This window comes from Galeopterus variegatus, unplaced genomic scaffold (genome assembly GCF_000696425.1).
Source record: "Galeopterus variegatus unplaced genomic scaffold, G_variegatus-3.0.2 Scaffold25, whole genome shotgun sequence".
NCBI lineage: Eukaryota > Metazoa > Chordata > Mammalia > Dermoptera > Cynocephalidae > Galeopterus > Galeopterus variegatus.
This window is the reverse complement of record NW_007726136.1, coordinates 1298433-1310450: the sequence shown is the minus strand read 5'-3', so window position 1 is coordinate 1310450 and position 12018 is coordinate 1298433. Positions and strand designations below refer to the sequence as shown.

Here is a 12018-nt window from a genome sequence, read left to right as displayed (position 1 = left end):
AAGAATATCAGAGTAAATTTAGGAAAGTGTGATTTTACTTCCACCTCTGCCAATAAATTTTTTGCCTTGAGTAAGTTATTTCACTTCCTTGGACCTAGACTAAATGTTCAACCTTTTTAAAAGTTTCTTCCAAAATGGTCCATCTTTAAACTATATGAGCTTTATATGGCATATTCAAAATAAAGATAATTCTAAAATAACGTTGTTCAATACCTGCTGTACTCCGAGTTGAATTTTCACTTAGGTTTCTCTTCATTTCCTTCAATATCGACGTCTATAATTTTTCCTTTAGCGTTCCAAATTTACAATATGAAGTTGTTTGATTAAACCTTCAAAGAAAGAAATTTGCAACATATTGTATCAACAACAAAATCAAATTCTCAGCCTAGTAATTACCAAAATGGTTTAAAACTACTTTCAGACCTGATTATGTAAATAACCACTTTAGAGTCCTTTGCTTTCTGAGCAAACTTTACAACATAACCTGTTTTTCCAACTCTCTTCAAAATAAGTTATGATTAGGGCAACTATAACCTTGCTTCTAAATGTAAGTGAATTTTCAGTCTATGTAATTTATTTCAGAATGAAGGACACACACTGAGAACACTTCTGAACCAGATGTATAAAGAGGAAAATGGACCACAGCATTGGAAAACATACGTAGACAAGTCCAGGGAAGAAACATACTCTATTGAACTAGCCATGTGAGAACACGCTGTGTCCCACTTTAAGGCACTGTGCAGTTAAATAATACCAAAGACTAAGTACTCACTTAATATCCAGAATAATTATGACAAGTTTCCACTCAGTTTCTACAACTTCAACAAGCAAAACTAGTTTTTTCTTTGTTTTTTTCTTTCACAACAGAATTTCTGTTGTAATTTTTCCATGTTTAGCCTCCTAATATATTTCAATCCCAATTTAATTCAACAAACACTCGCCCATTGCATGAAAAGGTAAGATACAAACCTAAATAAGATAATTTCTGCTCCAAATTCACTACCCAGTGAGACAGACAGACAAGAATACTACTAAGTAATAACGTAAATCAGGCTGAGGTAAATATTAATTTCTAATCATCACTTGTAAAAATAAACTGGGAAACATGGCATTGCCTCTACTTTGTTTCCAAATCTTGGGCTTGAAGCTGGATTTCTTAAGCCCTTTAGAAATATGCTTGGTGCCATTCCTGGAACCAAAACAGAGGCTATGCCACTTTTTCTCAACACAGAAATACCAACGCGACTCACATCTTAAACCTAGGGGGGATTACAAGGGCTACTACGTTTCTGAGTATCATGCAAACAGAATAATTTTTTTTTTAACTGCGGCATCTCCCGCCCCCTCCCAGACCACTGGCCCTGAGGGAACGGACCCTGAGTTACCTCCCACCCCAGCTTTCCAGTTAGACCCAGGTGGCATTAGAAAACCCCAAAAAGAGCCCCCCAAAACTGCCTCCTCTAATGGAGGCCAAGAAGGCCTATTTTGGCCCCTCGTGCAGGGCCGGGGAGTGAAGCTCCAGTTGGGGATCATGTTCTCTTCCAATAACCTCTCCTGACCCACCAGGGATTGGGGGTAGCTTGATAACTAGGGTCAACGCACGCTCTTTCCCTTCCCGGCCCTCCTACCAACACGACGCACAACTTTAGCCCTCAGTTTCCCTCGCCTCAGTCAACCGTCGCCAACCGACCTTTCTGCCTCCGGAAAAAGTGCGGGAAGTCAGGCTGTGCGCAGGCGCACGTCAAACCCGCGCAGGCGCACCCCGACCCGCGCCGCTGATGGCGCAGGCGCAGAGGCCAGACGGCGTGTGGGTGCAGTGGGGTAGTCGCTTGTTCCTTACCTCTCTCAGCCAGGAACGATGATTTTAACGCTCCGCTCCTTGCGGTCTCACACTGTGAGCGCAAGGCACAGGGACGGCTCTGTCTCTGTTGAGTTTTGCCCAGAGAGGGAAGGAGCCTGTCCTGGTCACCGGAGGGGGGCAGTGGCAGATCCCCTGTCCAGCCAGCCTCTGCCCCAGCTTCGGCAGAAATTTGTGCGCCCTACTTACTCAGCACACCCGATTGCCATTTCTTAGGTTCTAGACATCAGTTTGTAAAATGCTGGTGGCAACGTGGAGTGTTCCCAGAGAATGACTCGAAAGCCACAAAACCAAGTCATAGATGTCGTTTGAGCTGGCTGAATTTCTGAGTCGGATCCATCAGTCAGGGAATTAGAGTCTCCAGGAGGCTTGTGAGAGAGCCGAGGCCTGGGTTTAGATGACAGCCATGCAAGGCAGAGAACAGTCAGGAAGGCAGGGCCAGGGCTGTGGGAGCTCAGGGGAGGGAAAGAGCACATGAGCCCGGAGACATTCTGCACCACAGGCAGAAAGGTGCAACGACCCTCCCGAGCTTTGAGATCCAGGCTTCCTGCTGGGTAGACTGTAGATTCCTGGCCCTGTGACCTTGGGCAAGCTACTTACCCCCTCTAGACTTACATTTCCTTCCTCCTAAAAATGGCAATAACAATATTTATTCAATTGCCTTAAAAATACTGAAAGAGAAAGTGAACAATCATGGCCCGCAATAAGGGCTCAATAAGTGTTAGCCCTTATTTAATAACAGTAGCTGTGATTTATTGGGCACTTACTTTGGGTATTATAATTCTACTTCTGTCTGAGTTCAAAGACCACCTTTTATTGTTACCACAACTTCATGCCAGTTGAAGGCTGAGATATAGGTGAAGGGAAAAGGTGGAGAGGTCTCTGAGATGGAGAGAAGGTTGTTAGTAAAGGCTTAAGACTACGAGATAGTAAAACATATTAGTAGTTTATTTGATGATTAAGTCAAATAAAGAAGAATGTTAGGAGATAAGATTAGAGGATTAGAGGTAGATTGAGACCAGATAATAGCAGACCCTGAATGCCAGGATAAGGAATACGCTTTGAAGGAATAGGGTCATCTTTTAATTTCGAAAGAAGACTTCAAACAATAAAATGTGTGTAAAGACTTGTTATTCATCATGGTTTGGGAGATGAGACTTACCTACAAAATAAATTGAAGCTTCAGGGAAGATTTTGACCTGATATATACATAGATAGGTATACAACACCCACCCAACCTCAAAAAATAGATTTCTCATAAAAAACAACAATAAATAACTTTAAGCCCACTATGAGCAGTGTCCTGTGGTACATCTGTAAGGAATGCAGGCAAGAGCAATATGGAATCTTTGCTAGTAGTTTATAATCTTATCTATTCCACCTTTTTCTTGTTCTGGTTATCATTTCTTTATTTCCATCTGGAAAGTTGGGCCATGGGGGAAGGGGAAAATTAAAGTAGTGAGAATAGTTTGATTGGATGACTGCTGGACAACCACATTATGTTCAAGACACTTTATGCATATTATTAGAAAGAAGATCCTCTTTATTCTCCAATCATACTATTTGGGTAGCAACCCTACCTTATTTTTGTCTTCTACAAAATTTCCAGCATACATCTGTTGGACGGCCATAACTATGAAGTAAAATTTTGCTCTCCATTTATTGTAAACCATGTCATTTTGTTAATAAATCAGGCACCTTCATCCCCACAAAACATTTATAGTACTGGAATTTATTAGCCTTACCCTTTTAAGTACTTCAAAACATTAAATATTCAACCTGATAGTGAGATAGGAACAACCACAAAAGGTTTTACTTTGTTTACGATCGGTTCTCTGAACTCTCAAAATAGAACTAGACTAATAAAAATTATTGTTTTTATGGGGCCGAAAAGTCAACTGTGCTTTGGGAAACAGGGAGTTAAAAGTCTTTTGGAAGTTAACTTGGTATAAGGGTATGAAAAGCCTCTGTTGCTCTCCTTTTTTTCTAATAAAGCATTCCACAGAAGACAAGCTCTGTATGCAATAAACAAGGTAAGTATGAAACAATTACTGCAATTCATTAACTCTCAAGAAAATTATTTATTTTGACATGTAAAAGAAATTTTATTTATAAATGAGAACTGTGCTTCAAAGTGCTGATCTGTTAAAATTCCATAAAACAAGCCTCAAAGTGCAAGTCATTCGTGCCAGCTACAAGCAAATAACTGAAGCAGCATTTCCAGAGAGACTAGGGCAAAGGACAGAACAAACTACAAATCAGCAGAAAAGAAACAAAACATAGTCGAGTGTTAATAATTCACCATAGTTACCATTGTTAAAACCAAATAAATGAAACAACACAACTATCATCTATTTACATTTATGTGTGTTTTTATCATCTCTACACTGTCTCAAGTGTTTGGTATACATTGACGTGGGTAGGAAATTAAAGGCTAAAGGGGCTTTTTCTTAGATTAGAACAGTAATTTTAAGATGTGAATTTAGATTTTGTTATTTTGCTTTCTTATTTCTTCATTATAATTTCTTAAAAGAAGTATATCGGAATTAGTTTATTAAATTTTATGAAGCATTCATACTTTGTATTTCCATCATGTATTTTGTTTGTATGCCTATTTATCTTCTGAGCACACTGTAGTGGTTGTTTACATGAATTCTGAAAAAGCAAAGTTAGAACTTTAGAGAAGACCAAAAATAAGAGAGGCACCCTACTGTCCTATGAAAAACACTGGATTTACAATCAGAAACATGGGTTCCAGGTCTAGTTTTCTCCTAGGTAGCTATGGAACCTTAATCAGGTTACTTAACCTCTCTTTCCTTTATCCCTGACAAAGGGTTGTCAATACCTTACCCACCCTATCTTACAAAGTAGATGTATGAATAACCTGAGCTAACATACGGAGAACATTATAAATGAAACTAGTCTTCAATTGTAATGAATTACTGCTGTTGTAGCACTATAAAACAATCTGACATATTTGACTTTCTGGGAGATCAAGCATGAAATCAAATCAGATTTGGCTCAGAGTCGTTTCTCCAAAGGGATGCAATCATGTTAGTATCCTGGATGGTTTCCCCTATTGAGACCCCCCCTTTTGAATAGCAATTTCCAATAGAGAGTCTCTGCTGCCGGTAAGCTAAACTTATATGAAGTGTAATTGCATATGAAGTGGTTAGAATATACAGTGTGTCCCAAGACATTTTCAGGCATTACAAAGACTCAAAAATTGCTAACAGTTGCTTTTCATTTAGTATTAAGGGGAAAAAAAAAAGAGAGAGAGAGAGAGGAAGATTCCTAAGGCAGTTGACACAGAATTACCAAAAACTCCATGAGAAAAAAATCAAAGGATATTTCATAGTAGCTTTTTAAGTCCCAGGAATCATTGATTTTGGTGCTTATGTCTGACTATGAGAAAGCATTCTGAAAGAAAGGGTGCTGGTTCAAGAAGAGGGAGGTCTCTGAGGATCTGCCTTTTTATCTGTTTTACAGAGATGAGGTTCAAATGCCCTCAGATCATAAAAACTGCTTGAAATCATTTCAGAGAAAAAATGTTTTTGAATGCCAGTGGAAATATAAATATTGAATAATAACATGCATATTAAGGGACACTTATTTTTTATATTTTGGAGGATTAGAATTGTATAAACTACTTTTATTATTACAAACATCATAAAAGCACCTTTAGATGACAATCTATCTGAAAGGAAAACAGAATTTTTGAATTAGTATGAGATGATGATTTTTTATTGTATTTAGATCTACTGACCATCTGAGGGAGTTAGAAGTTAAAGTAAACAGCTGTATCTCTAGTTGATCTTTGCATGTTTTAATCCAAATATGGTAAAGGGCAGGGCTAAAGAAGGGAGTGTCCGTATAATAAACAGGGCTCAGAACTTGTAACAGAAAATTAAAATATACTCCACTGAAGAGAACTCTGTACTTTGCACTTTGGTTAAAGTGTCATTTAGATTTAAATTTCTAAACTTTTCTTAAGAAATTTAGTTTTCTTTGATCTCCTTTCTTCTAAATTGCAGAAATCAGATAAAACTACTTGGCAAAATGACTTCTTGTCACGTTGCTGAAGAACCTATAAAAAAGGTTGCTATCTTTGGAGGAACTCATGGGAATGAGTTAACAGGAGTATTTCTAGTTAAGCACTGGCTAGAGAATGGCGCTGAGATTCAGAGAACAGGGCTGGAAGTAAAACCATTTATTACCAACCCAAGAGCAGTGAAGAAGTGTACAAGATACATTGACTGTGACTTGAATCGTGTTTTTGACCTTGAAAATCTTGGGTAAGACTATGTTTTATATTGTGTGCGAATGTATTTGTGTGAAAAGTGGTAGATGTTGAGAGAGAACACATATATGTATGTATACGATAAATATTCATGTTCATACTCTTAGTCACTGTAGTGAATAAGATCACTTTCACTTTTAAGCATACTGCTTAAAAGCTTAAATTGTGAATTTCACAGTTACCTAAACTGGGCATTCATATGCTCTTTTATAAACTTTTTTACGCTCCAGACTATTCTTAACTGATTTCTCTTTTTAAAGGTATTCTATACAGACTGAGACAATAAATAAGAAAGGTTTTTATTTTTACAGCATATCTTTATAGAAGCAGATCTAATAATCCTTTGCATTACATTAGTGTTTGGGAACTATGTTTGCTTACATATTTGTTAGATTTCTAGGTAATTCACTGTTTTCATGCAGCTATGTTTATGGTAATACATAAAGTTCTAGTTAAGAAAAATGTGATGTTTCAATTAATATTTGTTGAATGCAATTAATATTTGTTGAATAAATGCCCATCACCTGTAAACATTAGACCTCTCTGTGATCTGAGGAACCGATGTACTTACCTTCAGTGGTGGATTGCCATAGATGAGGATAATGACAGATAAAGACACTTCACCTGAATTTTCTGAATTTAAATTTTTAAATTACAGCTGATTTGGAATACATTGCATACAATGTATGCAATCATAATTCTCTAGGTAGGTCTTTATTAATTTGTTTATATTATAGTAGCCAACATTGTAGATATATAAGCCTCTAAGGATTTGCTTTTTGCCACTTCCTTTTTTCATTTACCTGAAAATATTATTAAACACCTATTTTTAGAGCACTGTGCCAGGTACTATGGAAGTACAAAGCTCTGTATGAGATGGTTTCTTACCCTCAAGGAGTTGGTAGACTACTAGCTAACATATAAGATACCCACAGGAGGAACTAACTGCATTGCTTTATGTTCTTGTTCTCTGATAAATGCTAATTCAAGCTTAGAGAATTCCTTTGGTTTACTCTCACTGCAGATCCAAAAACGGATCTGACTACAAACATGCCTCACTACAGAATAGATAGTTTCCCAGGCAATTACACAGTAGTCATACTTTGTGTATCAAATCATATTTTTACTAGAATAAATTTTAATTTCAGAAATGCCTTATCTTCATGACTGAGATTATGTCAACACAATTAATGTTTATCTATTAGCCTAAAATAGCAATTAACTCTTATATTACAAGTAAGAATTTATTGAATTTTAGTCAGCATATTAGCTTCCCAAATAACTCAGAAATGGACTGTGGTGACTTTTCTTATTATGACCACCCAATAGTATGCATTTCCATGGGAGCATAGCTTTTAAATTAAATTCACTTTCTGCTTCTTACCCTTCACACTATTTAGACACTAGGCAGTTCTCTCTAAGGGTTGTTATGAAAATTATGAGGCAGGTAACTAATTAACTTCTTCTCTCCTCCCTCTCCCAAATCTGTTCCTTTTCTGTAATTCTCTTCTCAGTGATGGCACCATTACCCACCAAATCCCCTATGGAAAACATCTCAGAACCTTCTTAGTTCTTTGTACCCTACGTCTAGTGGGTCATTAAGTCTTCCCAGTTATTCCTTGCAAGTACAGTACTTCACAAATCCAGTATTCCTCTCCATTTTCACTATAGTTTATTTGTTCTGTGGACAGTTAAATAGCCTCCTAAAGTATCTCTCTGCACCCAGCCTTACTCCAATCCTTCCTGCCATCCTTTCTCCATATGGTAGCCATAGGGATCATGCTAACATGCAAATCTTATCATGTCTCTCCCCTGCTAAAAATTCTTTCAAATCTCCTATTTAGAATAGATCTGAGCAACTTAGTATAGCCAATAATGCCTTTCAAGATCTTGCCCTTGCCTATATTTCAGCCTCATACCTTGGGGCTCTTCTAATGGGACTTGGACTCCAAGCATGAGAACTCAAAGTGTCCATTATCTTTTAAAACTTCAAGCCTTGACTCTAAGCAACCAGAAGGGTAGTGGTACCATTCATTCAAATGGGGTAGAATGTTGTATGAGCAAATAGGTTGAGGGCAACCTCATGGAATATTTCAGGAATTAACTTTTAAAATATGTATATAGCCATCCCTCAGTACCTGCAGGGAATTGCCACTTCCTATCCCAGGACCTCCCTGGGATACCAAACTCTGTGGATATTCAAGTTGCTGATATAAAATGCATAGTATTTATATAACCTGTGTACATCCTCCCATATAATTTAAATCATCTCTAGACTACTTATACTACCTAATACAATATAAATGCTGTGTAAATAGTTGTTATACTGTATTGTTTAGGGGAAAATGACAAGGAAAAGAATCTGTACATGTTCAGTACAGGCACAATTTTTTTTCTGCATATTTTTGCTCCACAGTTGGTTGAATTCAGGGATGTGAAACCCACAATATGAAGGGCTGATTGTATGTATATCCATTAGGAGTTGTGTTTGGTTGCATAATAGAAACCTGAGAATAATGGCTTAAACAAATAAGGGTTTCTTGTAGGCAGACCAGGGCTGGTGCAGTGGCTCTATGATGTCATCAACAGCACAGGCTCCTTCTGCCTTACCCCTGCACTATTCACAGCAGGCAGATTTGTCCTTACCATTTTTGTCTCATAGTTGCAAAATGGATACTCCACCTTCTTGACTGCATTCCAGGCAGGAATTACTAAGGTGCAAACAATAGGTCCCTTGAAGATACTAGCAAAAATATCCAGGAAATAGAAATAGATAGAATTATAGGAAAATGTGGTTGAGTGGTTTAATGAGGAAAAATAAAGTTAAACCATTATGTACAGCAAGAAAAAAATGCATCCTAACCTTTGGTGGGAAGAGGACAGACAGAGACCCATTCAAGAATATAATAAAAACTAGTAATTTTCATCCCAGAAAAATACATATATGCATGTACCTGCAAAATTTTGCATTCTTGGAGAGTTTGCAGACAAGAGAACTCAAAGTGTCCAGGGACAACGTTTACAGACAAGAGCCTGTAAACCTTCTACCTGGACCACTAGTGGCTCCTGGACCTCAGTTAAGAATTCCCAATTGGATTTTGTGAGAACCTAAATTTGGCTATTTTTGTGCTCTAGAATTAGCTATAGAGGCAGGGGGTGGGGACAGGGGGGCTGCATTTGATGGTCTAGCCCCATAATAAACAATCCAGTGCACCATCACTACTGGAGACTGTTTATTAAATTAATTAATAAATTTTGTTCAAAGTGGAAGTCGAATGACAAATTCTGTTTGAAATGCCCTATCTGTGACCAGCCATATAAATGAGGTGTTATTTTGCAAGCATACCAAGGTAACATTAGTTATATGGAATCAAATGGAGGAAAAATGTAATTTTTCATTTATAAAGGTTCCAGATATGTTTCCACTTCCTTCACAGATTTTTCATATTAAAGGTTTGACAACTGGTTCTTCGCACACTGTGTTCTTACTGTATATTTATGTTATCTTAGCCACAGATGTTGTTTATCTTTTTCTTTCTGCTAATAACAGCAAAAAAATGTCAGAGGATTTGCCATATGAAGTGAGAAGGGCTCAAGAAATAAATCATTTATTTGGTCCAAAAGATAGTGAAGATTCCTATGACATTATTTTTGACCTTCACAACACTACTTCTAAAATGGGGTGCACTCTTATTCTTGAAGATTCCAGGAATGACTTTTTAATTCAGATGTTTCATTATATTAAGGTAATGTCAATGTTATTAATTTGTAAGTTAGCACAGGACCTGTACTTTTAAGTCAATTATAGATGTGAAACAAACAGAAAAGGGAAAGGAGGGAGGGTCCAAGAGAAATGGAATCTACGAGTATTTGACAGCCAGTCTTGGGGCATTGGGGTAGAGCAGTACCAGAATACAAAGGCAGTGGTGACAGGCAGAAGAAAAGGAAAGGAAATAAGTAAAATGATAAATACAATGAGTAAAATAATAAAGCACTTGTAGATTCTTGTGTGTACAAAATTACAGATTTTATCCAGACAGACACCAAATTGTGGGTTATTTGGCAAAAACAAGTAAAATTAATATCAAAAATTTAAATGGTATGGTTTTAGTATCTCAATTACAGGGTTTAGGAAGAAATAGTCATTTAATGTTGACTAAAGTCCAATGATTAAAAAAAAAGATTTGCTGCCTTTAATCCTGCCCTCTTCCCCACTTGATTCAGATACCCCAACACACATTCTATCTTACAGTACATCATATAGCTAAACATTTTAAAGCTCAGAAAGCTACAAGATGAAAAATTCAGCAATCCAGTGCCTATAGCTAGAGAAAAATTGCTAGAAAATAACAACTAAGCGAAAACACAAATAATGAATTGTATGCTTATTTCTGTTTAATGGAAAGCCTTTCTTCTTGAGGGCTAGTCTGAGTTAGTAAGAAGAGTTTGACCGAGGTGGCCAGGAGAACCTAGGTTCAAATCTGGATTTCTCATTCACTAACCTTAGACAAGATACTCAACTCCCAAAACCTTGCTTTCCTCATTTTATCAAATTAACATAATAATAACACTACCCCATATGGCTACTAAAAGCCTTAAATGAGATAAAGTACTTAAAGCATTTAGCATAACACTTAGCAGATAGTAAAGGTTAATTATTACTTTTGTTTCCCTTGAGTTTTTGACAATAACTAGATAGTGATTCTGACAGAGGGTCATACTGCAGCTCTTCTTTATTGCTCATTGAAGAGAAGTGACTGCCAGGTACAGAAGCAGCATGGCTGATATTCAGTTATCAAAACCAAGAGGCCTGTCTCAAATTCTCATTCAGAAAAGAGGAAGGAGAGGGAATCACCTAACATCTGTAGAGACCTGGACCACAGGGCTGTAGAAACAGAATTCTTTAATAGACTGATACTAAGCTAAATATTAAGTGTAACCAGTGATAAGAACAAAAATACTTAAATTCATTCAGAAGAAAAAGGTATTTTATATTCTTTGATCATGGTCCTGGAGAATTGTTTAATGTACACTTTACCCAGAAAGCTATGTGTAATTCAATTTTCTATGGAATTCATTTGTATGTTTTCAAAGCTATAATAATATTATATATTGGGTTTTAGACTGTGTAATAAAGCTGTTTTAGTAATCTTAGTTGGAGAAGTAAAACATATTGAAGGCATTATTGACACTGTAGCAACACAGAGAACAAAACATATGGTCTTTACATAGTAAGAAAGATGTTTTAAATTCTTTCAGGCTTCTTTGGCTCCATTACCGTGCTATGTTTATCTTATTGAGCATCCTTCCCTCAAATATGCAACCAGTCGTTCTATAGCCAAACATCCTGTTGGTAAGTCATATTTCTTATTGCCATAACTGAATAAAATGTACCAGCAGAAACTCTGAAAAAATTGTTTTTACTTATAATAGTCAAGCAATAAGCAAATTAACCTGAGGCAGGCTCTAACTATATCAAATTTCCTCAATTTCATTGAGCAGCTTTCTGGTTTTGTTCATGTTGTTTCCTTTGATATAATACTTGGCCTTCAAATTACTCTGGAAGAATTCTCATCCTCAAGATTCAGTTCAAATGCCACCTCCTGTGGAACCTTTCCTAACCACACTCCACAGAATTAATTATTCCAAAAATTTGTACATTAAAAAGACATTTATTGGGGCCGGCCCGGTGGCGCACTGGATAAGTGCGCTGCTTGGGAAGCGCAGCGGCGCTCCCGCCCGAGGGTTCGGATCCCACATAAGACCGGTTCCCGCTCACTGGCTGAGCGAGGCACGGGAGCAACACCGAGGGTTGCAACCCGTTGCCGGTCCCCGGTCCGGTAAGGGGGCAACACTGAGG

General features: G+C 37.3%; 2 protein-coding genes across 5 annotated transcripts in view; one reads left to right on the top strand and one right to left on the bottom strand.

Annotated features, from left to right (window-relative positions):
• Nucleotides 1-329, bottom strand: part of SPATA22 (spermatogenesis associated 22) — a 38127-nt gene extending 37798 nt beyond the window's left edge. For 2 of the 3 annotated variants that reach the window (XM_008568887.1, XM_008568894.1), the window contains exon 1: nucleotides 214-256. In XM_008568887.1, coding sequence (XP_008567109.1) covers nucleotides 214-256 — 43 coding nt within the window. Of the gene's footprint in view, nucleotides 1-213 lie in introns of all 3 variants that reach the window. The other variant, XM_008568901.1, reaches the window with a different exon arrangement.
• A 5423-nt stretch (nucleotides 330-5752) lies between these two features.
• The window catches only part of ASPA (aspartoacylase), a 30152-nt gene continuing 23886 nt past the window's right edge, over nucleotides 5753-12018 (top strand). For both annotated transcript variants that reach the window (XM_008568861.1, XM_008568869.1), the window contains exons 1-3: nucleotides 5753-6153; nucleotides 9709-9904; nucleotides 11418-11511. In XM_008568861.1, coding sequence (XP_008567083.1) covers nucleotides 5918-6153; nucleotides 9709-9904; nucleotides 11418-11511 — 526 coding nt within the window. In that variant the 5' untranslated portion in view covers nucleotides 5753-5917. The remainder of the gene's footprint in view (nucleotides 6154-9708; nucleotides 9905-11417; nucleotides 11512-12018) is intronic.